General features: G+C 61.0%; 1 protein-coding gene and 1 long non-coding RNA gene across 3 annotated transcripts; one reads left to right on the top strand and one right to left on the bottom strand.

Annotated features, from left to right (window-relative positions):
* Nucleotides 1-1,415: 1,415 nt before the first annotated feature.
* IP6K3 (inositol hexakisphosphate kinase 3) lies at nucleotides 1,416-19,999 on the bottom strand. Of its 2 annotated transcripts, XM_002714623.5 has the most exons (6): nucleotides 19,764-19,999; nucleotides 11,023-11,368; nucleotides 7,250-7,421; nucleotides 6,193-6,359; nucleotides 5,077-5,252; nucleotides 1,416-3,177 (listed from the first exon to the last, which is right to left on the bottom strand). In XM_002714623.5, the coding sequence occupies exons 2-6, from the start codon at nucleotides 11,219-11,221 to the stop codon at nucleotides 2,710-2,712; spliced, it is 1,182 nt and encodes a 393-aa protein (XP_002714669.1). In that variant the 5' UTR covers nucleotides 11,222-11,368; nucleotides 19,764-19,999; the 3' UTR covers nucleotides 1,416-2,709. The 2 variants fall into 2 exon arrangements, with proteins under 2 accessions (XP_002714669.1, XP_008261013.1); XM_008262791.4 differs by lacking the exons at nucleotides 11,023-11,368; nucleotides 19,764-19,999 and adding an exon at nucleotides 9,874-10,146.
* Nucleotides 9,905-13,489, top strand: LOC127493052 (uncharacterized). The gene is made up of 3 exons (XR_007922988.2): nucleotides 9,905-10,208; nucleotides 10,712-10,807; nucleotides 13,256-13,489. It is a non-coding gene; the product is annotated as an uncharacterized lncRNA (long non-coding RNA).
* Nucleotides 20,000-27,963: the final 7,964 nt, after the last annotated feature.

Genomic DNA, 27,963 nt, shown 5'->3' with positions numbered 1-27,963 from the left:
CATTTCTACTGCTCCCCGCCACAAAGCCCCCGTTCCGAATGGCGTGGTCTACCCCCACGTTGGGCCCCGTGTGCACTCCCCTCTCCCTCCAGGGCCCACGTAGCCCCACCTCCTCCAGCAGCTCCCCCCATGGCCACAATTAGCGAACAAGAGATCCCAGGGGTGATTGCTCGCCACACAGCTTAGTCCCCTACGTCATTGGCGCCGTCTGGTGAAGTCTGCTGTCAGGTTTTGTGGGCTGCCCTTTGGCCCCTCTGCTAGAACCTAAGCTTTCAGAAGCAGTAAGGAGGTCGGCATGAATGGCTGCTTGGGAGGCACCTGCCAGCTCCCAGCTGATCCCAGGCTCCCTCCTTCCTTCTGCCAGTTTCCAGGAAATTCAGATCGGAGACCAAACACACCCACACCCCATCACCTCTCTCCCTACCTTGTGTTCTTCACCCCTCTTCCCAGATTCCGATCGGTTCGGGCGGGCTCATGCCTTTGGGGTTTTGAGTCTGCAGAGCCGTGTCCAGACCACAGCAGGCCTTCTGAGCCCAGTAGTTCAGAAATGGCAATCGAAACCCTCGTGGCCTACCCTGTCCCCTTCTTAGAACAAACTGCAGTTGCCAGGGACATCGGGAGACGGGAACTCCGGTTGGGCCTAGGCTGATGTGGAGAAGAGGAGGAAGGCCTCATGCAGGAAGGGCGGGTGGGGTGAAGGAGAGCACTCCGTGACAGCAGTGCCATGGGTGGGGGGAGGCTGTGGCTCATCCTCAGGCAAATCTCATAAGCCCCCAGAGCTCAGCGAGGGTGGAGGTCCAAGCAGCTGAAGCCTGGAGCTTGGGGCTTGGCTGCTGTAGCACCAGGCTCTCAGGCGAGGGAGTGGCCTGGGAAAGGCAGTGTGAGGGCTTTCCCATCATCTACAAGTTTCTCCCCTTTGCTGTCCAACGGGCTCTGACCCTGCTCCCACCACGAGCGCCGAGCGTGGGACGAAGCCGCAGCATTGCTTTGGCCAAAAGTAATTTGAGAAGTGAACCTGCCTTGAAATCAGATCAGTGGATTCCAAAATCAAACAAGATTCTGGAATCTCGTGACCCAGGCCTCTCTTCCCTTCTGTGAGTGTGGATGTCAGGAAGTTGGCGGTCATCATCCGTGAGAATCCCCCAGCTCCTGAATTCAGCGGCGTCTAAGATGCAGAAGAAAGGACCCCTCGCTCTCAGGGCTGCCTCCGGCTTTGCAGATCCACGCCTGTGTCTCAGTAGCCACCGTTCCCCCTCCGCCCCCCAGCTCCCTGAAGGATGGCGGGAAATCAGTGCGCCCTTCTCGCTGTGTGCTTGAGTCACCCATGAATCAGAAGGGCCCTGGCGCCTGATGATCAGAATCAACAAACAGAACTGGTAATAAGGCGCGCCGATAATCACTGGTGACCTCAGCAATTTTCTTAGCAAATTTATTTCCCTAATTGGGTAACGTATCCCGGCGCGTGACTCCGGGGCATTGTAATAGGTTTCCACACCACCGAGGAAGGAATTAATTAGGACTGTGCATGCTGGTTCTGGATTTACACTTGTCCTCTGGCCTTGTAAACATTGCCCCTGGTTCCCACATGCCTTCCGGGTCTTCTGCCTCCCCCAGCCCACCCCCAAAATAAATAAATAGAAAGCGGGGAGCAGAGGTTAACGGGGTGGCTCCTCTTCCCCTCCATCCCTGCCCCGGAAGCCGCAGATCATGGTCAGAGTCATTGCATGGTCAGAATGTGGCAGAATCCTCTCTTCTCCGGGGAGGGGGGGCCAGGCAGGAGGCTGTGAGGCGACCCTCCTGTCCACCGGCAACATGGGACCCTGGGCTACCCACACTCCTGTCTGGGCTCGTCCTTGTCCACTTAGAACCCGGAGACAGAGCAGGTGCGATGCGCAGGTCTGTTCCACTTCCTCCTACCCCACCCGAAGCTGCTCTTCGGAAGGTGGGAGGCCATGAGTAGCTTGCAGCGGAGAAAAACCATACCCTACAAGGCTTCTCCTCGTTCTGTTTCTGCCTCCCAGTGTGTGAGGATGGTGGTGCGGTGACAGGAAATCATTTTTTTTTTTGACAGGCAAAGTGGACAGTGAGAGAGAGAGAAGGGTCTTCTTTTTCCGTTGGTTCATCCCCCAGTGGCCGCTGCGGCCGGCGCACCGCACTGATCCGAAGGCAGGAGCCAGGTTCTTCTCCTGGTCTCCCATGGGGTGCAGGGCCCAAGCACGTGGGCCATCCTCCACTGCACTCCCTGGCCACAGCAGAGAGCTGGCCTGGAAGAGGGGCAACCAGGACAGAATCCGGTGCCCTGAATGGGACTAGAACCCAGGGTGCCGGTGCCACAAGGCGGAGGATTAGCCTAGTGAGCTGCGGCGCCGGCCAGGAAAGCATCTTTAGCAGCAGAGACTCCGGTTGTCCCCGTCACACTGGCCTCTGACTCCCAAGGCCACTCTCTGGTGCGCTCCAAGACGGGGCTGCTTTTTGCATGGACTGTCCATTGTCTGATGACCAGCACTAGAGCAAGACGCCAGGCTACGTGGAACGACCTCCAGGGTGCCAGAGGGTTTCTTTAGCAGCTCTCAGGAGAGTCCGCCTCGGACAGCTGGCTTTTGCGGGCTGTATAAAGACATCTAAGCATCATCTCAACTGCGCTGGCTACAAGTAGGTGCCTTTTTGCAATCTGTAGCCCAGAGGAACCCAGGGAGGCCCAGGAAGGGGTCAGACTCCCTCTTGGATATCCTGCAGGATCCCAATGAGGTTTTGCAGCCCAAAAATGTAGCCAGGATCCGGTCCGTCGTAGGTGGTGTGCCCGTCCCTGGAGCCCTTGTATGTTGTGTGAGCAAAGTCGATCATGCGGATGTCTACCCTGGGGAGACCGCCCGGAGGGCCGGCCCGGGCCTCCCCCGAAGCTTCCTGAGGGTGCCGGCTGCCCGGGGGTCTTTCTGGCAGCTGCTGTCCATCGTAGATGATGAGGAGAGAGCTGGAGTAGAACCGGTAGGAGCTCTGGCTCTTAATGACCGAGAGGAGGGCCTGCAGCTGGCTGAGGATGGGTTCCAGGAGCTCGGTGCGCAGGCGGGTCCCGTCGTGCAGGAACTGATGCAGGGTCTGTCGGAAGCCCTCCACCGAGAGCTTTCTCCCGTAGTACTTGTCTTTGCAGAGATAGTACTTCTTATCCGTCTGATAAACCTAACGCGAAGATGGAGAGAGAAACGTGAGGAGTTGCCAACGTCAAACACAATTGCACCTGCTACATTTGCAGCGTCACCAGCTATGATAATCTATGAACAGCTTTCGAGAGCACAAAGGACGGAGTGGCTGCCACGGGCAGGAGAGGGTCTTCGCTCTAGCACCAGAACTGTGCCATTGAAAATGCTCTCCGTGTGAGTCTCTAATGGCAATCCAAGGTCTAAAAATCCTTCACCCCACAGAGGTGACGCTCCACCCACGAGGAAAAGATGTGGATCTTCTGTCTTGTGAATTTCCAGCATCAACCTCCACCTCCTGATTTAAGTCTTGGCTCCCGGCCCTCTTCAATTCAAATATTAGCAAACCCAAGCTGGAGAGCTTTAGCAGGAATTCGAAATCACAGCCAATGGCCTTGGAAAGCCAACCAGATTAAATTTTCCCCCAACAAAGTTTATAAAGTCCTTCCTCTGCAGATTCGCAGGGAACAGTCATGGTTCTTAAGGGGGAGGGGTGAGTTGTTGGAGGATGAAAACACAGGCGAGCTCGGGTGTGCCTGGGATGTGCCAGCAGCCAGTGCACCGGGGGCAGCCCGGGGGACACAGGACGTTCACTGCCACTCTTGGGGGGGTGGCACCTCCTCTCCTTGGCACCATCTCCCATCCCCTCCCCATTATGTCTTGGCACCAGAAGGGAGCAGATGGAAGAGAGACGCTGATGGAGGGGACTGTGGCAGCCGCCCCCACTTCATTCAGACGGCACAGGCGGCAGCAGAGGCTGAACCAAGGCCTGCGAATGGCATGGCCAGAGGGGGACTTGCCACACCTAGGCAGGACTGCCCGTACCTGGCCAAGACGGTTTCTCAGGTCTCTCCTGCCTTCATGTTACATGGTGTGCTTACAGAAAACCAAGATTGAAAAAAAAAGAAACCAACCCAGAGAGTTATGATAGGCTCTGTCTCGCCTTTGGAAGGCCAGAGACTGGCTGCTAAATTAGCCGTCATAAACACATGACAGGCGTCACCTTCTAAATAAATCAGATCAATTTCAGAAGGTTTGAGGTCCAGAGAGAGATTCCATTCACACGGCACATCATCACACTCCGCTCTCTTGACAACTGCATCCCAAGCCTTCCAAGGGACATGTGAGCCACAAACTCATAGACTCCACTTCCAGCGGGGTGTGTGTGTGTGTGTGTGTGTGTGTGTGCGGTTAAGGCAAGCGGTAACAAACACTGACAAGCTGATGTCTCATCGACTGCCCGAGTGAGCGACGTGAACGACGGGAGGAAGATCATTTCCTCCTGCTCTCCTGCAGCCCTGCGGGAGCCGGAGCAGAGCTTCAGTAAGCACAGAGTCTGCGCAGCATCAAAATTAACCGTTCCTTTGCCTGGGCTTAGCCGATCGTGACCGTCCCACCTTGGTAGCCAGGGCAGGCAGTCAGAAAGAGGCAGAAGGAGTGGACTGGGAGGAGGGGCTTGGCTACTAAGGATAAGGATGCAAGGGACACACAGCGGCAGCACCCGGGGAGGTGAGGGCTCAGAGAGGAACCAGGGGGCCACGGGGGCGCCCAGACACTTTCCTTCCACTCCACCCTCAGCCCCTGCCCGCACACTCTCATCAAAGCCCTGCTGGGCTGGGCCACGTGGCCACTGTGGGAAGCTTCAGATGCCAAGACCATGGGACCACGTTCAAACATGGTGGGGTTTGGACCCCACTGCTCGGGCAGTGCTTCTTAAAATACCCTGGGTGGCGTGGACCAGGTCCGTGCACCCCATAAGGGTGTCTCCGGGTGGCCCCCGGGCCCAGCCACACCCGGGTCAGTGGTGTGTGGACAGGAGACGGCCCCAGCCCAGAGTGGACAGGCCAGGGTGTGCCTTGAGGTGGGTCCCCGGGCCACCCACCTGCATGCCGCAGACCCGCACGCCCAGGCGGCCCGAGGTGCTCTGCGCACACTTCTTCACGTGCCGGGCCTTCTTCTCCTCGGAGGCGTCGTCTCCGTGCTGCCGCGTCCCCATCTTCAGGTCCAGGATGCAGGGGTGCGTGTGCCGGGACACCACGTTCTCCAGCAGCAGGAACCCTGGCCACGTGGGTTAAGGAGCCCGCCTGGGGCAGGTGCACAACTCAGAATTGCCCTGGGAGAGCAGAGCGAGTCCCCGCTGCCTCCGCCTTCCCTCTGGACGGGCCCCTTCTCGCTATTAAGAATTCAAGATATTCGCTTTGCAGGCTGCTCTAATAAGCCCATTTATTTAGGGGGAGTTTATGAGTATGGGAGCTTTTTTTTCCCCCTTTTCCATTTTTGCTCTGGGGTTGAGATTTAAATGCAGGCGTGAAATCCCTAGCAGGCCATGCCCAATTTACATTTTATGGCGGAAAATCACCAGGCGGAAACCCTCAGTCGCTGAATGGGCCAATACCTTCTGGGAGAAGCGAGCCGATGTGAGCTTCGGAGATGAGCTACAGGAATATTAATTTCAGTGGAGTAATTATGCTGCCAAAGCTGCTCAGGGTTCAGGGCTGCGGATGTGTCTCCGTAAATACCGTGCAGCCGGCCGCCCGTCTGCGCGAGCCGGCACGGCGCTGACCAAGAGGCGTTTTCAATTTGGATTTGCTCACTGAGAACCTGGCAGCCCCCGCAGGCCCTGCCCATGCTCCCTCTGGGATGTGGCGGGGGTGGGGGCTCCACCCAACCCTCTGCACGGCCTGCCGCCTTAACCCAGCGTGGCATCAATCATTGCTGTCTGCTCACAGAGCCCCGCCCCCGCCCCGCCCAGCTCACCTGGCTGCCCAGGCCGCACAGCCAGAGCCCGCGGCCCTCGAGGTTCAGCCTTGGGTGTTCCCAGTCCGCTTTCCCTGGGAGAGGCCTGCTTCCTTCTAGGCCCCAGGTTTGGGTCTCCAAACTATCTCCACACCTGTCTCCCCCCCTCCCGCCTCCCCTGTCCCCCTGCCCACGCCTGCCACAGACATGGCCGTCTCTCCAGCCCCGGCCCGGCACGCCTTCCTGCAGGTGGCAAGGATACGGTGCCGCTGGTTCTCTGGGTACTCGGAGCACAGGCGGGTCAGGTGTGCCTGGTGGCAGTGCAGGCCCCACGGGTTAAAGCTCCTTGCCTCTACCTGGTTCCCATTAGCATCTTCCAGCACCAGCGAGGACACCTGGGGGTGCGTGTGGAGCTTGGCCAGGCTGTGGCTGAGGTGAGGGAAGCACAGTGTGACAGTCAGCGTGGGCTCTGTCCCCTCTGTCCCCAGGCTGCCCGGCAGGCACCCGATCACACGGCAGCCCTCTCAGGGGGTTTCTCCTGACCCCAGGGCAGCTCATAGAGCCCAGCACTCGCCCCTTCCCCAGCCTGGGGGAGATCCCTTATCAGTGACGTGGATTTTTGGTGACTTGGCCCCACCCAGAATCGCAGGGCTGGGGCTTGGGCCCTGATACTCTGCCGTGTCCTTGAGCCCCCAGGGTGCCACGGGGAGCCTCAGGAGAGCTGGGCCGCCCACATCTGCAGTCCGTGAGCGCCCTGGAGTCCAGGTGGGAGAAGTGGAGGTACAGTGCCCACAGCGCACCCTGGGGAAGGGGAGGTGTCCCCCACTGCCTAGCGAGTGGTCAGTAGCCCCAGGAATCTGTGTCTGCCCAGGTCAGCTAACGTTACCCGAGGTTTTGTTGACCCCTCTCCAGGGCCCATAGACCCTCAGTCTTGTGTGTCTCAAGGGACCCTTGAACACCCGGTTAACCTCCCTCCTTGCCCCATCCCAGTGTAAGCCGCGCTTTCGCTTTCTTGTAGCTACTCTGCGGTGTCTGCGCTGTGATCCCAGACACTCCCTGGTCTCAGTGACACAGGTATTTAATTGAGCAAACCTGTCCCGACCTCCTCCTCCGTCTACAGCTCTGCCCACGTCTCAGCTGCTCAGATAAAACCATCGCAGAGAGCACGCCGGTCCCTTTCCTCGGTCCCATCGCTTATCTCGACAGAGCCTTCCTGTGATTTCTCATTTTCTGGGCACCGCCCCGAATGGGGAGCGGGCGGCCTTGGGCTCAGGCGGGAGCAGTGTCCTCGCATCTGTCATCCGCGTGATGGCCCTCACCTCTCGGCGGGAGACTGTGCCCACTGGGCGTGCTGCCGCCGCCGCGGGTGCCGCTTTGCCACGGCCGCCGACTCCGGGGACACCTTGAAGGGCTCGCGGCTCTCCTTTAGTGGGTGGGCGACCAGGCTGAGACGGCCCCTGCTGTCTTTGTGGAGGTGCACGGTGATGGTCCCTGCGGGAGGGAAGAGAAACCCTCTAAGGGACGCCTCTAAGGGAGGCGTGGCTGAATCTGGTTCGATGGCATCAGTCAACTTTTCCTTCCCCCAACTCCTGGTCCAAGGGAAAGCCATGGGGGCTGGCCTGGTTTCACTGATTCTGGTCCCCTTCCCAACGGGCCTGACCCAGGCGCATCCTCACTTCATCCCCCTCTCTGCGCCTCTGTGCTGTAAGCAGAGCCAGCCCCGGCCCTTTCGGTCTCACATTCTGGCTCCTCGCTGCAGCCACGCCTTCCCCATCTCCCTGTCACCAGCCTGGGGCCGGGGTCCCGTCCCCACGTCTGCCGAACCCTTGGTCAGGTGCACGGGCACATGGACATTGTTGTTGGAATGCAGTCCTCTAAAAACCTGGAGACCTGTGAGATTTGCCCCGTCCCCGGTGTCTCCTCCCATGGGTGTTTGCAACAAGGGCAGGAGAAGCAGAGAGCCCCGGAAACCCGCATAAGCAGCGCACGGCTCGGGTGAGCTGTGGTCACCCTCCGCCCTGGTGGCACGGTCCTGGCTTTCCTTCATGCAGCTTGGCATCTGGCAGGTGCCCAGCTTTGCCAGTTCTGGTGCTGGCATAGGAGATGCCCCTCGAATGCTGAGAGTGTTTGCTGCCCACTGTTCCTGTGCCTGCTGTGTGTTCTCCTGTCTGCAGCCCTCCCTCCACCCCTTGCCAGCCCTCTCGGCTCAGCCTTGTGTCGGGGGTGGGGGCTGGCCCTGTGCAGGGCACCTGTGGGTTCCTTGCCTCCTTCTTCCCAGTCAGTCTGGCCAGGGGAAGGGAGGATGGGAGGAGAAAGACAGAGGCCTTTATTGCATGGTTCCCTACCCCATCACGTGGGCAGGTAGATGGCACCGAGCCGTGGTCCCCATGAGCCTGCGTGCACTTCTACAAACAGCCCCTTTAAATGGACTCCCTTGAATGTATCATCTGCTTCCTGCGGGGACCCTGTTGCTGAGAGGAGGTGGGCTACATGTTTGGATGTCCTCCGAGGTATCTATTTCCTCCCCCGGGCCACTTGGGCACCTTCTCAGAGGAGGTGGTGATTTTTGCTGAGTGGGCAGATTTCCCGCCTGGTCAGTGCCACCCGTGCTGCGCTCCTTGTGGGGGCTGCTCCGTAAGCTCCCCAGGGCCGCAGGTGTCTCCCCGGGCCAGTCCTGGCCTCTCAGATTCTCTGTGCGTCCAGGTCTCTCCAGGCCTGCAAAGGCTCCCTCCCTGCACCTGTGTCCCGTGACATCATCGTGACTGTAAAGTAAGACTGCCCAGAGCCCGGCGCTTTACTATCTGGCTGACCCCATTGCTCTTGGTCTCCAGGCCAAGCCCACCAGAGCTGTTGTGCACACGACGGCAGGCTGAGACCAGAATCACGGTGGTATCCATCCCCACTGTCCCACCCGCAAGCCTCTGCTGCCCGCCGTGGATGGCCGGACGCATTGTGGCCTCTCAGGGACCGTATGCCTGCAAGGAGCTCTGACAGGGCCACAGCAGACACGAGTATGGAAGAAGGGACCCAGAGCGGGTGTTGCCCCGCGAGCCGTGCCCCTCGTCACACGGGTCCTCCTGGTTCTGCTCCCTGGAAGAGAACAGAGAGGCTACGACCTCCAGAGGGCGGTGTAAGCTCGGTGTCTTCAGGGAGAGAACCACACTTCTGGAAACCAGCACCAGGCCCTGAGCCCATCCCTCCGTGAGCAAGAGGGGGAGAGAGAGGGCCATGGCCTGTGTGCTTGTGCGAGAGCCATTCAGCCGCCTCCCAGCTCCTGGGGGCCTAGGGCAGGAGGAGGGGCGTGCACTGGCTGTGTCAAGTTCCACCTAGGATGTGGCAGGCCCCTGGGAGCCTGTGGTGACAGATCAGACAGGACCTTGACCCTGGAGGACCCCAGACCCAGAAGCCCTCCCTGGAGGGCAAGACATGTGACCTTCACCCACTCCTGCAGGCCCCAGCTCTTGTCTGAGCTCATTGGTCCTGAGTGTCTGAGTGAACCCAGGAGAGCAGGGAGTGCAAATAACCCCAAACCTGCAAGAAGCCCAAAGTCATTTCTATTCTCATGTTGTCAGAGCCACACGGCCAGACCCCGCATCCCTGCCTGCCTCGCTGTCCTGCGGGCCTCTGCTGGCTCTGTCTGTCTGTCTCCCTCTGTCGCTCCTGCATACCCGCCCACCTGTGGCTTAGCCCAGCCCTTCCCTCCCAAAGCTGGGACCCACTGGATGGGGTCTGGCCTTGGCAGAGCAGTGTTGCCCGTGCGGGCTCCGGCCTGGCCTCCAGCTTGCCCTGTGTGTCTGGGGCATTGGGCAGTGGAGGTTCAGGGGCTCCCAGGGCTCTGCTCACCAGGAGCGTGCAGGGCCAGGCCAGGGCCCCCGTCTGCCTGCTCGCCAGCCCTCCCCGCTCGCCTCGGCCCCAGACCGTGCCAGCTGGGCGGGCAGCTTACCGCCGGATCCGCATGCCCTGGGCACCTCAGCACCTTCGCTTTGGCTGAGCAGCTTCCCGAGCCTCGGTGAGCATTCTCTCATGTGCTTATTTTTAAGCTCATGAGAGAACATTCACTCGCCGCCGTCTGCAATCCGAATCTGGCTCAACTGTTGGCCAGCCGGGCCCAAGAGCACTTCCTCATCTGCCCACGGCTGACAGGCAGCCCACGAGGCAGCAGCGTGCAGCCCACGAGACCGTCGCGCTCGGGAGCCCACAAGGGCCCACAGAGACTGCTGGCACCGGGAGGCTGCCCTCTGGAGCGATGTCCCTGACCCCGTGCTCTCCCAGATGCCAGTAAGGAGACGGTGTGCCCTGTGGTGTGTGTTGGCCGCTTCGGAAATGGCCCCATTCCTGGGAGGCTGCTCCATTCTGGGACAGGATGGGAGACCCCATGTGGGAGCCTCGTGCACCCTTGTGACTCATAGCCCGAGGTCACCTGCTGAGGGGCCTGGGCGAGGCAGGTCACCTCTGTCCTTGGGCTGGCCGACCCCCAGGAGGGCTGCACAGCCTGGGGGCACTTCCAGGAACCCTCCCATCCACAGCCCGACCCTGCTCCCTCTCCTCGTGCCCCCACCCCCCTAGGTGCTGAGTCTGGTGTCTGCCCACGTGGGCGTGTCTCATCAGCTGGGTCAGGCCCGTGGCCCTGTGTGGCCCGTGCTGTGGGCAGTGAGTGAGCCAGTGGGAACAGTGCTTGGACTCAGTATCTGGGGCACGAGACCCCGTGGCCACCCCACTAGTGGTCCTCTGGACCGTGCTGGAAATGGCCTGGGCGCTGACCTTGGAGTTCTGATGCACAGGTCCCACGCAAGCATTTGCCATGCGCCCACACTGTGAGTGCCACTTGCCACCCTTCCCGGCCATCACCTGCATCGAGGAAGTGCGGCCACCGTCAGGTAAGCAGACCTGACACCCCGGGCGGAGACCAGAGGACGGACCCCCATCCTAATGCCCCCTCCCCGGGGGCAGGTCTGGCAGCCTGAGCTAATTTGCAGGAAAGCCAGACCTGGAGACTGGGAGTTCAGAGAAAACTAGGACATGAAGGCCGCCCGGCTGGGAGAGGGGCTCGTCTCCATGGCAACCCTGCCCGCCTGGGCCCCCGGCCCCTCACCTTTGTACTGCGGGGTGAAGCGCTTCATGGCCGGAGGCAGGGCCTCGTAGAACCTGTGCTCCCGGGAGATGAGGGGCTTGCACACGGTGTGCTCGTCATACGTCATCACGCTCAGGTGCCCCCCGACCTGGTGCAGGAAGGGCTGCAGCCGCACGCCCAGCCTGCTGTCCCCGGCATCCGCACTGTCCTGCACAACCATGGTGCCGTGTGGGGAGGGCCGCCCCACGAAGTCTGCAAGGCGAAGACGTGGGGGAAGTCGCAGCCTGGGCAGGATGTGGGGTGCCTGTCGGCGGCGGGGTCCTCGGTTTGCTCCTTCTCACTTTGATTGCTGCCGTGGGCAGGGCCTCTGGAAAGCAGGGGGAGGGTGGGATTTTAATGAGGGAGGCCTGGGTGGGCACTTGGCGGGAGGGGTGGCCCTGCATCGTCCCAGCTGTGACCAGAGCAGATTCCACCCCCTCCGGGGGGAACTTAAGAAACCGCCAAATATTACTTCCGGAATACTCTGTTGCCAGAGTGATGGTGGTTGCTTTATGGAGCCAGGGACGAGAGGGAAACGTTAACGTTGTTACCTCTTAGGTTTAAATGTTAGGGAAAAAAAGCCACAAATAAAGTGCAGATGATGTCTCTGCTCCTCCACGCTGGCCTCCTTCCTGTGGGAACGTGGACCCGGGCCCCACAGGAAGCAAGCAGGGCCCCTGCCTTTGTGCAGCCCGGGCCTGGAGGAGTACAGCAAAGCTGTACCTTTGAGCTACGTCACGGCCCCGCTGTACTGTTGCTGTGTGACCTCGGACAAGCTGGGGAAACTCCGAGCCTCAGTTTCCCCTGTCTGTAGAACAGGTAATAATGATGCTAAGTCCCACGGAATGTGCAAAGGTTAGCCCAGGGCCCTGAACACAGGTGATTACTATTTCTAGCAACATGGTCACAGTGCTCAGGTTCCCGGCCCCCCCTCCCCCCCCCCCCACCCGCCCTGGGCTCTAGGAAAGGCAGGCTTGCTCACGGCCACTTTGCAAGTAAGACAAAGCGAGGCCTGGCTGGGAGCAGAGCGGGAAGTGGAGCTGGGATCTCCTCCTCCCCGGGCTGGCCAGTGCCGAGCTCTGGGCTGCAAATGGCCCCTGAAGACGCCCTGACTTTGTCTCAGGAGGGCACCAAGGAGACTCGGCCAGGCGAGGCCCTCGTTACCGACCGGTGCTGCTTGAGAGCACATTCCCCCGGCGGTGCCCGGCACCGCAAGCTATTAATACCTTCTCCCTCTGCTGGACTGCTGGCCGTGGACGCCCCGGGCCCGGCAGCTCTGGGCATGAGTGAGCCTCTGCCGGCCCTTCAGGCCGCAGGCACGGCTGACTGGTTCTACGTACAGCGGTGCCCACTGACACGTTCCGGCCTCCAGCTCTGAGAGACTCCTCTGTGGGTCCCCGGGGGTCTCAGCTCACGGTGGCATTGAAAGCCGTGGCCGGGCTCAGCTACTGCTCTGCAGGCTACACAGTGGTCCTTGAGGAAGGGCGACAGAGGCGGGTTCTGCCTGGTGTGTGTGCTCCGCTTTGGAGGAAATGGGGTGCAGCCCGAGGCAGCACAGGGGCCAGCCCCACACGGGAACTAAGTGGGGGAGGGGGAGGGGGACAAGTCTAGATGCAGAGGGACATGGGCCAGGGACATGGGCCAGGGACGAGTTTGATAGCCCTGAGTTCACCATGCAGGACATCACAGCTGCTTGGCAAATTCAGTGTCACTTGCAAATGCAGGGAAAGCGAGAAGGAAGAGACATGGAGCACCCAGGGCAGCCTGACTCCACTCCTCCCTCTGGGCTTTCTTAGCCTTAGCCGGCTGACCTTTCCCCCATACTCGCCCTGCCAGTAGCTAGCGGGACAGCTAGTCTGCAATATTCATGTATGGCCACCCCCGCACGGAGCCCAAGTTCCTGTTCCCCCACTCTTACCTCCCCTGGGTCCAGGCCAGCACTAACCAGGCCTGGCCGCACCGGACCCAGCCCCCGCCTGCCCGTGTGCACACATAGCTAGCGAGGGGGAGAGCCGGGATTGGAGCCCAGGAGGAGCATGGGCTCACTGCAGTCCAGCAAGGAGGTGGCTGGGGGACAGAGGGCTGTCCTTCACCTAGTTTAAAAGTCAGGACATTGGGGCCGGTGCTGTGGCATAGCAGGTAAAGCTGCCGCCTGCAGTGCCGGCATCCCATGTGGGCGCCCGTTCAAATCCCGGCTGCTCTACTTCCCATCCAGCTCTCTGCCATGGCCTGGGAGAGCAGTGGGAGATGGCCCAAGTCCTTGGGCCTCTGCACCTGCATGGGAGACCTGAAGAAGCTCCTGGCTCCTGATTGGCGTAGCTCCAGCCATTGCAACCAACTGGGGAGTGAACCAGCGGATGGAAGACCTCTCTATCTCTCCCTGCCTCTCCTCTCTCTGTGTAACTCTGATTTTCAAATAAATAAATAAATCTTTTTTTTTTTTTTAAAAGTCAGGACATGGAGCCCCAAGGAGGCCAGGACTTAGCCCAAATCGCCTGCACGTCACTGCAGTGCTGGGACAGGTTTGCTTGTCCCCCTGGCCAGTCCTCCTCATGCCCCTGGTGACACGAAGGGCAGGTCCTGGTGGTGGGTGGGCTGCAGGAGGAGAGCGTCACGCCCCACCACTGCAGGAGCTGTCATGCGAGATCAGGGGTGGACCTGCTCCAGGGATGTCAGCCGGGCCCAGGGGTGCTGTCATGGCAGCACTCAGTTAGTCCCCTGCCACCTGGCCGTGTCCCCACCCCCTCTTGTGTTAGCCAGGCTGTCCCCAGCTTGGGACCGGTTGGTGGTGCCTGGCTGTCTGGTGGGTATCCAGCCTACACTTTACAAAAGCTGGACTCGACAGCTGGGGAAACTTCTCTTGGGGGTCACCTTAGGGTGTGGGTTAGGTGACGTCTGCGTGGCCTGCAGGTTTCACAAGGGCTGGTGGGGAGGGCCGTCACTTCCGCCTCTGGAGCCAGGGGCATTGCCAGGGCTCTGGGGGCAACCGTGCTCCCCAAGGAAGCTCTCCAGGTTTTCTGGCGGTCTCTGCCTCTGTGTGCAGCCACCTCCTCTGGGCGGGGGTGGGGTGGGGGAGAGGGGCTGGGTGGGGGCAGGCTTCCATTCTTCCCACCCCCGCCGCCACTCCCCGGAAGGAAGTCCTGGTGACAGGACTTTGGCAACCCTGCACTTCCTCTGGCCGCAGGCAGGCACTTCTGTCACCTCGCCCCGCTGGTCAGGAGCCCGGGGCTGTGCTGTAAGTGGCGGGAACTCCCGGGTCTTGGGTCACAGCCCCGACACGATGCCCACATGACAAAGGGCCCAGGACTCCTCTGTGGAGCCCTGGTTCTGCGGCCTCCTCACTGGGGTTCGCCCCTGCAAGGTTATTCCCAGGACGGCCCCGGGAGTGAGCTTGGGTGCTGGGAAGGCCGGTAGGGTGCGCGCCTGAGGTGGGCTCCGCCTCCCTCTCCACACCTGCGGCTCTGACTCCTGTGCTCTGAAGGCAGCCGGATGTCCCTCTGTCCAGCACCCGTCTCTGCCCACCATCCTTCCCCAGGGCTCAGGGCTCAGCTGAACGACGGCCCCTCCCCCCAGGAAGTGCACAGATGGCCCCAGGTCCCTGTGTCCAACCCCCCCTCCCGCCCAGGGTCATGTCCTGAATGAGATAACTCTGGGCCTCGCTCCAGGAGACTCAAGAGGTGATTTCTGCTGATGGGTGCAGCCATGGAGCTGGTTGTGAAATGAGAGCCTGGGCTGCTAGTGTCCACGCAAACCCTGCTCTGCCGCCCCGCGGGGCTGGGGCAGCCACCAGCCTGCCCCTGGGTGGCACGATGCTCCCTGGTCTGCAAACAGGTTCACTGGCATCAGGGCCACGGTTGTGTTTGCTTTCACAGTGGGGACAGATGACAGTCCCGGTGATTCGGAGACCCTACGACCTCACTGATGCCAGACACAGCGACAGATGCCACCCGTCAAGCCGGGGCAGACGAGGGCATCGGCACCTGTCACTCCAGTCGGTGCTCTGAATTTCCAGAGCGCACTCCCGGAGGCGGCCTCTGCCCGCCTGCCAAATCCAAGTTCACTGGCAGAGGCATTCTTGTAGCCTCTCCTTTCCCGTACTAGGGAAGATGGCAGAAGAGACCACAAATCAAACCTGCGAGGGCTGAAACTGGGAATCCATTTCTCATAGACCTTGTCTCCTGTCGACTCCTTCCAGCTGGAAAAAGTGGCTGACTGTTGTCATTGTCACAGGTATTCAGGTTTGCCCCCTGGGGGTGTGGGGATAGCAGCCTAGGGCCAGCCCAATAGGGACAGTTCTCTGTGCTCCTGGCCTGGTGCTCCAGAAAGCTCACGGTGGGAGGGGCCTGTGTCACCCTGGGTCCCTGAGTGACGGAAAGAAATCTCTGCTACACCGAGATGTGGGCTGGCTTGTTCTGCAGCACAAACCCAATTCCTTCTGACCAACCTGCCAACTCACAGCCAGAGACCCAGCGTGGCGCCCAGACTGGCAGCCCCTGCGCCTGCATCAGGCGCTTGACCACTTCCTTGCACAAAGGCGCCCCAGGCAACAGCCGCTCCCACCCGTCACACCTTGGTTCCAAGGTGAGGGTCTTCCCCTGGAGAAACGCAGCAGGTGGGGGGAAGCGGATGGCTTTGCCCAGAGCCAGAGCTATGGACGCCCCAGCTGGGGTGCGGCCACAGGAGGTCTGGGCCATCCCAAATGCAGCAGTCCCCCTTGCAAGCCGCCCTGGCTGTCTCCGGCCAAGCTCCATGGGGCCAGGTCCTGTCTGACGCCCCCTGCTGGCCCAGTGCCCGGGAGAGGGTCAGGAGCGGTCCAGGAGCTGAGCCCTGCTCTGTGAGCACCATCTGCAGAGGTGCAGGTCCATGGGGCCCGGGCAGGGGGCGGGGGGCTGCCACCTGTGAGGCCGTCATGTCCCTGCCCAAACCCACACCACCACAAGCGGCCTCTGCAGACCAGAAACACAACAGCCACGGAGCCCGGACATTCCTCAAGTGTACGTAAACTTGGTGATTACCGGACACGGATGCATTCAAAGGCACTGTGGAATCCCTGGTAGCTTTGGTCATCATCTGTTTTCTCAATCAACAGACACTAGAAGGGCGATGAGCACCGCACGGGGCCCGCTGGGAAGTCACACTGGAAAATGAGTCCTGGTTGGAAAGGTTAGGAGAGGTCCTGGCCTGCTCGGGGCTGGGCGGAGGCAGCTCCAGGGGTCTGGCTCAGCCTTAGGGGCGCCTGCAGAGGGCCTGCTGCAGGGAGGCTAGGTGCTGGGGTACTTCAGGGAGTCTGTGGAGGAACTGGGATTAAAAGCTACACTTATCTTAGTGCAAAACATTTTTTGAGACATGTGCATGGTATTTTTATCACATGTGTTTCCTGGGAGCGTGTTGAGGACCCCTCGTGTGCACAGCTGGAAGGGCCTGGACAGGGTGGGGGAGAGGGTGCCTGCATGGAGGAGGAGCAGGTGGATGGAGATGCGGGGGCCGCCCCTGCCCAGGGTCTGACCTGGAGGTTTGCCTGGGCCCCAGCTCGGCCCAGGGGGGCGGTGGACTCCAAGATGGTGGGGGTGATGGAGCCTGGGGGGCTACACCCAGTAAATCCTGGGTGTAGGACCTGCAATGTGGCGGCTGTGCGTGGAAAGGCAGCCTGCCGCGTGACCTGGCCACTCACTTCGGGAGCCCAGATGCGCCCTTCTCGGGCCTCTCGGAGCCAGGGGCTGGCCACAAGCACCACTCCATGTCCTTGTGACGCTCAAGGGAGCGGTTTTTTTAATCTAGTAGAGATGAGAGGACCCGAAACCCATTTAAAACCGCTTAGGTGGTAATGGGCAGGAGGGTTGCGGCATTTCTCCTGTGGCTGAGCACTGCATCATCTGGGGCCATCCAGGCTGAGAAGGCACGAGCTTATTTTCCAGAGGGGCACAGAAATGGGGTTTTAAAATCCATTCTAAAAATGACTCAAGCGGGACGCCTCCCCGGCGGGGTGGGATCGATACTGGAGGGGGCGGGGCGGGCCGCGCCCGGCTCCTTCCCAGGCGGGGCTGATATGTGGCTTCACAGAACATCCGTTTTCCCCAGGAAGCTTGATTTGCAATGCCTCAAACTCCGCTGCTACCGAAACTTATTTCAGGGCTGATTTGACCCTTTGAGAGGGAATTTTGCCCCTCTCCTTCTTTTTCCCTTAATGTTCAAAATCTCCCAACGTTCCTGCAGCTTGTGGGCCAGACAGGATTTTAATACAGCGATGATTCTTTTAGAACCTTCAGCCCTGACCGACGCACTTTCCAGCCACATTCTGATCCTGCTGTGGAGGCAGGAGAACCGTGGGGCGAGGATGGCCAAGCTGAGCGCCCTGGGATGGGACGCACTGTGTCCCCGCCTCTGCTCCATCATAGACTTTTGCCTGCTGGGCAGCTCCCGGGTCCCAGGCGGCCTGCTAACCGCCCCCGGGGCCCCCGGCAGTGAGTGAGCTCTGCTGCCGCAGATCTGACCACTTGCAGGTGCACCCAGGATCTTGGACAAGGCTGAATTTCAAAACCCACCCATAAGGTTCCCAACCTCAGACACCCCACCCACTTCTCTAAGCAATGTGATTGGCCACTGCCACCTGTCTTGTGCAGGCCACCTTGGCCCTTGGCACTGCAGAGCTGGCCGCAGGCAAGGCCTTTCTCCAGCAGAGGGCAGCAGCGGACGTGCTGAGGCCAGAAATGCCCAAAGAGGCCTGAAAACCAAAGCCAGCACCCATCCCCTCACCCAGGGACCAGGGGATGCATTCCCCGACAGCCCTGGGTTTGTCCCAAACAGCAGCTGAAGACCCGCCTCTACCAGGCAGCAGTTTTTACATCACCATCAAGGTGGATTCAGCAAGACAAGTTCTCATGTCCCATCTCCCCACTCCCCCTGCGTTACCATCCTCCACCCCTGCAGCTCCGTCCTCCAGAGCTCCCCCGCCCCACCTTCCCCCACCTCCCCAGCCTGGTGCTCATGAAGTTAATGGTTTTCCCTGCAGGCTGGTGAACTGGCCAGCAACCACGCGGATTGGATTTCTGCGAGGGGAGGGCTATTTCAGTGCCTGCTCAGGCCCCCGGTGCACTCAGCCTGGCCTCGGACCAGGATGCACTGGGGCGGAGGTTAATGAGAGTCCCAGGGGCCACAGCCCCTGTGCAGAGGGAGATGTGGAGGTCCCTCCTAAGGAGTTTGTTGGGCAGGGTGCAGGGGAGACCTGGCCCTGCCTCTCTGGGCCCTGTGTAGACAGAGCTGTCTGACCCAGCTGTGTTCCGTCCCTCCTATGGGACAACTGGCCCTCAACCCAGCCAGCCAGCGTGTGGGGCTGGCAGAGGCTCATGCAGACTGAATGTGATGAAGAGAGGGGCTGAGCAAATGCACCTTGCACGGACCCTGCTTGAAAAAGACAGCTGTGGGTATAAAGATCCACGCTGGACGCAGATATGATGGTACTGGGTTATATAAGCACCCACAAGGCACTGTGTGTGTGTGTTGGGGGGTGCTGGGAGGTCCTCAAAACCCTTCAGCCCTGGGGCCTGTGCTGTGGTTAAGCCTGTGCCTGCATATGAGCACTGGTTAGGGTCCTGGCTGCTCCACTTCCAATACAGCTCCCTGCCAATGTGCCTGGGAAAACAGTAGAAGATGGCCCAAGTACCTGGGCCCCTGCACTCACATGGGAGACCTGGAAGAAGCTCCTGGCTCCTGGCTTTGGCTTGGCCCAGCCCCAGTCATTGCAGGCGTTGGATAGAATTGAACCAGTGGATAGAAGGTATCTTTCTCTCTCTCTCTCTCTCTCTCTCTCTCTCTCTCTCTCTCTCTCTGTCTCTCTGCCTCTGGCTCTCCTTCTCTATAACTCTGACTTCCAAATAAATAATCTTAAAAAAAAAAACAAACCCAACCCTCAGCCTTCACAGCTTTGATGAAGCAAAGGCGGCGGAACCACTGCTTCAGCCCAGGGGCAGGTGTGCAAGCGCTCGCGATGTCACCCCCACGCTTTCATATTTTCACAATAAAGAGATTAAGAATCCAATTGGTGCCTTTAAAAAGCGAGGCCACCTTGGAGAGGGGCCAGCATCGGCGCCTTTATGACCCAGGGGTTTTGGGGACCACCAGGCAGGCTCAGGATCAGGCCTCGGGCTCACCAAGGTGGTGGGGGACCCTGAAGAGCCATGGGCCGGTGGGGCCCCCAAGGCTGTCGCAGCCCAGGGCAGCGGGCTGACCCCTCCGCCATGTCCACGGTCAGCCTCCACCACCCTGCAGCTGGGCCCCAGGCCACTGCCATGGACACTGACGTCACCCATGGCTGCCGGGACAGGACATGCCATTCCCGGGGCCCAGGCACCGCTGTTTTTGTCCTGGACGCCTGCCTCTCTGAGGGGTTAGCCCAGCGTGCGGTGGGAATCGCTGGCTTCTGGCCCCCACACCTGCCCCTGCACAGCTTCCTCAGCAGACCCAGCTCACCGCAGTCCTCCCTGCCTCCACCGGAGCTGGAAGGGGCGCGAACTCCGGAGTTTCCAGACTGCTGAGCTGTGGCCAGCCCAGCTCGCACACGGGCAGACGGGGATGTGTAGGCCCTCAGGGACGCTGGCCCAGCCACACACAGCATCCCCGCAGTGTGCCTAGGCCCTGGGGCCAGCAGACCCTGCCCCGACTCAGGCCCAGAGCAGGGCTCAGCAAGGCCGTCCCCGCCCATCCCTGCGGGCCAAGGCAGCACTCACCAGGGCTTCCTTCCAGGGTGGGTGGCGAGTACGCGGGAAGGGGGGGGTCAGGCAGAGAGAACTTCTGTGCCTCAGCTTCCACCGTCTGCAGGCCTCGGGGCGGGGGGAGGCCCTTCCTCCCTGCTCAGGGCACTGGCTGCCCACTCGGGCACTGGGTGGAGAGCTCTGCCCGGGAGCGCCAGACCGCTTGCAGCCTGGGCAGGGCAGGGTCACCTGACCCTGGGAGGGGAAGGACTGGCAGGGGGCTGGCACAGCCAGCTATCAGCTGGGTGATTCACTGCTCTGGGAGTGGCCTCAAGGCAGGAGAGGTCACACAGCTGCCTGGAGGGACAGCTGCCCCAGGCCCCTGCTTATTCTCCCAACCCCGTTCAGAAGGAAATGGGTGAGGCTCGGGTGGGCGCCACACACCCCTTCCCCTGGTCTCCTGTGCGCTCCCCCCACCCTTCCTGATGGCCTCGCTGTAGTGTGGACCGAGCATGGCTGCGGGGAGAGGAGAGCCCTACAGAAGGCGGCGGTTGGGCCAAGGACGCCAGTTGGGCAGCGGGCCCAGGAACCTGCTCCACAAGTGCCCGCTGTCAGGAGACTGCAGGGGGCGCTCGCAAGCCAGGGACAGAGCAGTGCCAGTGTGGGGAGAGAACACGGGGCTCAGGAGGGGCTCCTCGCCCAACCTGGGGGCAGCAGGGAGAATGTCCTGGAGAAAGTGATCAATTGGGCTCTGAGGGAGGTGCAGGGTTGGGGGCGGGGCAGGGGGAGAAGAGGGCCCCGGCTAAGCCCAGAGGCAGGACAGGGTGGGGAAGGTCAGGGAGGAGCCCCGAGGGAGTAGAGGGTGGGGGAGATGGTGGAGGAGCTGGGGGGGGGGGTGTGTGGCAGGACTCAGGTCTCTACCCTTAGCCTCTGGGAGGGTTGGAACACCTGCTGGGCTCAGAGGACAGCGGATTGGAGAGGAGTGGCTCAAAGGCCGCAGACAGGTGCTGTCTACAGGGCAAGCGCTGGTGGGGTGGGGCGGGGCTTCTCGGAGATGACGTGGCCCAGGTGGGCTGGTGACTTCGTGGATGGCACAGGTGGCCTGGGGGCCGAGGCCAGCTTCACGTCTGAGCGACTCCTGAGCCATGTTCAGAAGGTAGTGGTCGACCCTTCTGAAGGTCGACCCTTCAGGCAGCTCAAGCTACCCTGGACTTCCGGCCGAAGTCTCCCTGAGAACCCCACCTGCCCCAGGCCCTCCTGTCTCTCCCTGGGCTTCTGTGTGTGGCGTCCCCAGGATTCCCCCAGAGCTGTCGGGGCAGTCCTGGGCCCGGACGGCCCTCCTCTCGCATCCTGCCTGTGTCCAGGAGAGCGCATGCCACACACGCGGCCTCTCTTCCCCCACTGCCCTCTCACGGAGCAAGCTGGGAGCTGAGGGGCTCCGGGCCCTGACCGTCAGCCCTGCCCACCCAGTGCCCAGCTGAGCAAGGAGGCAGGGTGGTATGGGCAGGCGGCCACCCGCCCACAGTGCTCCCTGGAGCTGACCACTTTTCCCACCTCCACAGCGAGGTCATGGCTGCATCACACTTGGGCCCCTGGGTGTCAGAGCCTCACCACGGCAGCTCCTGGAGTGCCCTGAAGCCTGGTTTTGGGTGGGGGAGGGCCCCCTGCATACCCCAGCAGGACACACGGTCGGGCCGCCCTGCCAATTTCCAGCCCCCGGGGGCCTCCAGCGCTCCCACTGGCCCAGCCCCCCTCCCACCTGGCTGGACTCAGATCCTTGTTCTGGGGACCCTAGAGCACCAGAGGCCAGAGCTGGAAGGCCCTAGAGGTCTGGGGGAGAAGGAACTGCCCAGCAAGCGGGGGGCCGGTGCGTGGCCGAGCTGGGCAGAGCCAGGCCTCCAGGAGGCCCCTCCGCACCCAGCTCTGGCTTCCGGCTTCTGTCTGTCGCTGCTGAGCCGGGAGCACACGGCTTCTTGTGCACCGATTTCCTCTTCTGATTTTTAAACTGAATTATGTATATATATATTTTGTGGTTTTTATATCTATCTCTTTGAGATGCACTTAATTTGAAATGCAGAGTGAGAGAGAGAGAGGAGAGAGAAAAAGAGAGAGATCTTCTATTTGCTGGTTCACTCTCCAAGTGACCACAGCAGCCAGGGCTGGGCCAGGCCAAAGCCAGGAGCCACGTCGGGGTCTCAGCCCTGTGTCCCCAGCATCAGCCTTCCAGTGCGCGTTTGGGGAATGAATGAAGGAATTAATGTATGAACTCACTGTGGGCCTCTCAAGTCCCTTTTCTCCTCCAGACCTTAGGCGACAGAGGCCTTGCCACCAGCTGCCCTGTCCCTGTTCCTGTGGCCTGGCGGCCTGGGTCCAGGAAAGCAACCCCCCATTCCAGGCCGTGTCACCACCTCCGCCAACAGCACTCCCGTGGGCGGCACCCCAGCCGTGGCCAGCCTGCCCCTATTCCAGTACAAGCCCCTCCCCCTGCAGGCTCCCCGCCCGCTGTAGCCCTGCTTGGCACAGCCCCTCCTCTTTCTCGGAAAGTGAGGAGTGGGGCACCCCCTGGGAGGTCACGCCCAGGGCTTGCGACACCCCCAGGATCACCCAGCTCCCCTGGCACCTTCCAGGACTCAGCACCAGCACCTGCCCAGGCTCCGGTCAGCTCCCAGAGGGCTTGGGTAGGGGGCCTGAGAAAGGCTGCAGCCACTCCCGCTCGCTACCTGTGCAATCAAAGCCCTCACCCCACCACCTGTCCGGGGAATCTGGGGGGGTATGAGCCATTCGGGGAGGTGTCGCCTTTTGTGGGTGTGGCTGGGCTGTCCTCAGGTCCCGAGGGACAGGAAGTCGGCACAGCTGACCACAGGCCGGGTGGGGGAGTCCCGCAATAGAGCAGCGGGTGAGGGGAGGCAGGGGGGCTGTCAGCTCTTCGCAGAGGGTCTCACTTGATCCTTACCATAGCTGTGGGGGAGGGGCTGCCACTGCCCTCATCCTATAGCAACGTTGAGGCTCTATGTCCCACAGTAAGTGGCAGAGCTGCAGGTTGAACATGGGCCCTCAAGTATTTTTAAAAAGATTTATTTAGGAGCCAAGGCTGTGGCATAAAAGAGAAGCCTCTGCCTGCAGTGCCAACATCCCATAAGGGTCCTGGGGTCCTGGTTTGAGTCCCAGCTGCTCCACTTCTAATCCAGCTCCCCGCTAATGCACCTGGGAAACAGAGGAAGATGGTCCAAGTGCTGGGGCCCCTGCACCCCTGTGGGAGAACCTGAAGAAGCTCCTGGCTCCTGGCTTTGGCTTGGCTCCACTCTGGCCATTGTGGCCATTTGGGGAGTGAACCAGCACATGGAAGACCTCTCTCTCTGTCTCTCTTTTTTTTTTTTTTCTTTAAAGATTTATTTGTTTATTTGAAAGTCAGAGTTACACAGAGAGAGGAGAGGTAGGGAGAGAGAGAGGTCTTCTATCCGATGGTTCACTCCCCAATGGCTGCAATGGCTGGAACTGGGCCTATCTGAAGTCAGGAGCCAGGAGCATCTACCAGGTCTCCCACAAGGGTGCAGGGGCCTAAGGACCTGGGCCATCTTCTACTGCTTTCCCAGACCATAGCAGAGAGCTGGATCGGAAGAGGAGCAGCTGGATCTGGGACCAGCGCCCATATGGGATGCCGGCACTTCAGGCCAGGGTGTTAACCCACTGCACCACAGCGCCAGCCCCTCTGTCTCTCCTTTGTCACTCTGACAGGGAGGGAAAGGAGGGAAGGAAAGAAAGAAAAAGAACATCAGGACCCTGAGTGACACCTGTTGCGATGCTGTCATTTCACAGTAGAGGGGACACACAGCAGGGCTGCGGAGAGAGGGCGGCCGGAGTCCCGACACCGCTGGCTGTTGCCGCCTGGAGTTGAGGGCAGGCCATGAGCAGGGCTGCGGGTGTGGACACACCAGGGGCAAGGTCTGGCTCAGCCACTTCCTGGGCACGCCACTGGGGACCGGCTCCGGGCTCTGGTGAGCCTCGGCCTCCCTGCCTGTGAGTCAGGAGCTTCCCAGAGGGGCTGTGCTATTTCAGTGGCGGTGCAAGTAAAGCGCTCCGACCACCGTGTCTGCTGCAGGGTCCCCCAAACCTGCACTGACACCGCAGCACTTGCCGAGCCGGAAGTCACAGGGGTGTCTCACCCAGGTCCATGCGAATGGGCTGCCCGGTGCACCTGACACACAGGCCAGGCGGGGTGGGGACTGTGGGAGTCCCTGGCATGGCTGGGAGATGGAGAGGGGACTCTGTGATGCCCCTTCTGAATGGGGAGGTCTCTGCGCCAGCGTGTGGTGTGGCCATGGGGCTGCCTGTTAGAAAGACGGGGGGCTAAGAGTGAAGGGGAATCCTGAGTGGGGTTGCGTGGGGGGCGGGTCTCTATCTGAGAGGGGAACACGGCATTCACACTTTCCAACCTGAATTCACACCTGTGTCTTGCCACCCAGAATATTAGCTCCTGAGACACACAGGTGTGTGGGAGCACAAGGTGGGAGGGGCGCAGGCCCCCCAGGAGAGGGGGAATGCAGGCTGGCCGCGAAGGGTGTGGGGTGGCCCCAGGCAGAGGAGCGAGGAGGGAACAGCAGGGAACAGCACCCACAAAGGCGCAGAGGCAAAGAAGAGCCTGGCATTCCTGGAGGCGTCAAGGCAGCTGGTGTGGGGGTGGGGTGGAGGCAGGCAGAGCCAAGACCCCCTGTGGCTCCTCCCCGCTAGGGGGCGCCCGTGTTTCAAGGTGGGTGAAGCCAGGGCTGTGATCTGTTAGGGTGGCGCCTTCCAGCTCACATGGAATTTCTCTTTTCACAGATGGGGAAGTGGAGGCCCACAGAGGAGGTGCCCCCGCAGAGGCCCCCAAGCAAGGCAGGGGCACAGCCAGGTGGGGACCCAGATCTGCTGACTCCCGGGGCCGGGACTTTCAGAAGAGGAGGGTGTGCAGGACCAGGGTGCGCCGGCGGCTGGGTGCGTGGGTGGCAGGGTGTGTGGGGCCAGGGTGTGTGGGCGTTGGGCCCCTGCCAAGGAGACTGGGGCTGGGCTGGGGCAGCCGGGGCAGCTGCGCTGTTTCTCCGCCAGTCCTTCAGGCCCACCAAGGTAATGGAACAAGCGAGCGTGAGCAAAGGTGGGCGATCATTTGTGGCAGAAAACAAAGCTGGTTGCAGCTTGGGGGCCGCCAGCCCATTACAGCCGCCCTGGTTTCTGCTGAGAGGAGCACACGGGGCTGCAGTGGCCATCCATTCTCCGCCTTCGCCCGCCCTGTCCCTGGCAGCCGGCTCCACGCTTGGCCAGGCTGGGGGTGCAGCCCCCCACCCCCGCTCCCTGCCCCAGGAAGGTCCCCGGAGGCTGCTATCCACAGAGGAGGGGGCTGCTCAGGGGCCTGGCTGCAAGAGCAGGGACCAGATTGTGACGGCTGTCAGCAGCCCTTACCTGTGCTGGCCACGCCCACGCACCACCGGACCCTCAGCAGGTGCCTGCCGGAAGAGCTGTGGTAGCCTCAGCTTTCACAGGGGAGGGAACTGAGGGGCAGGCTGGGGACTCCTCACACTAGACTGGGGGGCTCCTGGGAGCCTCAGATTCTGAGGGGCCCCAAGAGGGGGCTGCAGCAGCCACTTAGCTGAGATAGACGCCTGGCCATGAGCATCCCCCAGGGCCCGGCCCCTCCAGAGCCCCAGGAGCCCTAAACCCTGCAGGCTTTCTCTCTCACTTCCTAACTGGCTGCAGCCTGGCCCAGGCACGGCCTGCCCCTCAAGGCAGAAGCTTGGACCCCCGTGGGCAGCAGGGGGCCACCTGCAGGCCTGGCCCAGCTCGCACTGACTGCTGAGCTCTGGGATAAAATTAGGCCTGGAATGTGAGAGGCAGGCTCCTTCTCAGGCTGGGGCTGCTACAATGGCCTCAGGGCACTGCTGGGAAAGGCAGCCCAGAGCTGGTGGGGAGGGGCTGGCTCTAGACTCAAACTGCGGGTGACCATGACCTCAAGCCCGTCCCTAAGGTGGCCAGACAGCAAATACAAATATAAAACAACCGGTTCGCTTTCAGACAGACAACAAGGACCTGTGGCCCACATGACTCAAAAATCTCCATGGGGTCCTTTGTTTCCTGTGGCAGCCCCCCTCCTCACCCAGGCTCATCCTAGCCACGCCCCCGGGAGGGGCTCTGCCCAGCCACACCCTCCGGAAGGGCTCCTCCTGGCGGAGCCCTGTAAGTGCCGCCCTCCTGGCATCTCTAGGGCTCACCAGGAACCGACGCGTTGGGCTGGGGTCCCAGCTGCAGTTCATCCCTCACCGATTCACAGCGCCCCTTCTGCCATGTGCACGGCTGAGTGGAGGGGGCTGAACGTGGAACAGATGCGGCACAAGTGCTTGGTGGAAGCTGGGAGACAGTTAACAAAATATGGAAAGCCAGGAGAGGCAGGTGGGTGGTCGGGAGGACAAGAGGGGGGAAGGGGGGAGGGGGGCCGGGGAGGCCTCGCCCGAGGGGTCCTTTCAGTAGACACTTGGGATGTGGCATTGCCAGGTGGAGACCCCAGAGTCCAGGGGTGGCGAGGCCATGGTGGCTGGAGGGGAGGGGGTCGTGTGTGTGTGTGTGTGTGTGTGTGTAACTTTGGCTTCTACTTTGAGTGGATGGGAGCCAATTCCAATCTATACAACTTGCAGAGCTCATTGCAACATGAGATAGTGGGACCCTTGTTCAAAAATTAAGAATTGAGGCCGGTACTGTGGCTCAGTGGGTTAAGCCAACACCTGCGACACCATCATCCCGTATGGGCACTGGTTCGAGTCCCGGCTGCTCCATTTCCAATCCTGCTCCCTGCTGATGAGCCTGGGAAAGATGATAGCCCAAGTGCTTGGGCCCTTGCACCCAAGTGGGAGACCCGGATGGAGTTAAGGCTGCTGGCTTCCGCCGGGCCCAGCCCAGGCCATTGTGGCCATTTAGAGGAGTGAACTGGTAGATGGAAGATATATATTTCTATCATTCTGCCTTTCAAATAAATTATTTTTCAAAAAACTTTTCAAGACGTCAACAGCCGAGCACGTGGGCAAGCGTGAACCTTCTGAGCGTAGGAGCACCCGTAGTGCTGTGTGTCCTGAAGCCCTGGGTGTCCTGAAGCCCTGGGTGAAGGGAGGGAACCCGGAGGGAGGCGGTTTTACAGCTGGCAGGCTGCAGGCGACACGCGCAGGTGCCCAGAGCAGCCCCATTCTATAGCCGGGGAAACTGAGCCTTAGGGGCTGTAAGTCACCAGTCCAGAAGCCCTCGGCCTGTAAGTGACCAGGATGGAAACCCGGTTACAGGCACTGTCGCTCTCCAGCCCCCGCCCGCGGGCAGGGTACCCCTGATCTCAGCACGGGCCACGGGGACCTGGAGCCGAAACCCACCCCCAGCCTCCTTGTCCTGGCCTGTCCATCCCGGTCTCACCTAGCACTGCTGTGCATCCGTGGCCAGGCCCCTGACCACGGCCTCACCCTGTGGCTGGGGCAAAACCTCTGCCCCCTGCCCCCCCAACTCCCCTGTTGGCTTCAGCCTCCACTTCTTACATGGAAAGACCCTATCCTCTGCACACGCTAAGGCACAGCCTCCTGCCCCCACACAGGCTGTGGCAGTCCCCCCAGTGATGGACGGGGCAAGGTCAGCACTCGAAGCTCCCGCAGGCACCATGCCGCCAGCTTCTTGAGCTTGGTTGACCAGATATCCATGTCCTGCCACTCCTTCCATCCACCTCTCTCTCTCTTCCCTTCCTTCCCAAGTCTTACCCTGATCAGCAGCTGCCGCCCCCAGGGAGCCCTTCCTGCTTGTGCAGCTGGTACACTTGCCCTCTGCTGACCTCCGTGGCAAGCTGGTGCACTGCCCCCTTCAGTACTTGTCCACACCGAGTTCCAGTGCAGCTGTGTGTGCGTTTGCTTTCCCTTCCTTCCAGTCTGCATCCTCGACCCAGCTGGGCTGTGCGCTCTGTCATTCATCCATCCATTCCCCAGGGCAGCACCTGCTGGGTGTCAGGCATGGTGCTGGGTCTCGGAGGATTTATAACAAAGAATCCACTCGGAGGACCAGCTACTGGGTATGAGAACTCAGCCATGAGAAGAAAAGGTGTCCCCCAGGACGGGAGCATGAGCCACAGAGGGCTGTGGACAGCCGGGCGGTCACCCTCCTGGGCGAGGGCCAGCCGTGCAGGAATCCAGAAACAAGGTAGGAAATCCTGAAACTGAGCCCCCCCACCCAGCAGCAGGAGGTCCCC

This window comes from Oryctolagus cuniculus, chromosome 5, assembly GCF_964237555.1.
Source record: "Oryctolagus cuniculus chromosome 5, mOryCun1.1, whole genome shotgun sequence".
Classification (NCBI taxonomy): domain Eukaryota; kingdom Metazoa; phylum Chordata; class Mammalia; order Lagomorpha; family Leporidae; genus Oryctolagus; species Oryctolagus cuniculus.
This window is presented reverse-complemented; position numbering and strand designations above follow the sequence as displayed.

Coding starts and splice junctions, on each gene's coding strand:
- IP6K3 (XM_002714623.5), bottom strand. CDS start 11,221: ATGGTTGTGCAGGACAGTGCGGATGCCGGGGACAGCAGGCTGGGCGTG. Junction 7,422..11,022: donor CTTCACCCCGCAGTACAAAG/GTGAGGGGCCGG, acceptor TCCCTCCCGCAG/GGACCATCACCGTGCACCTC. Junction 3,178..5,076: donor TGCGGGTCTGCGGCATGCAG/GTGGGTGGCCCG, acceptor TCTTCGCGTTAG/GTTTATCAGACGGATAAGAA.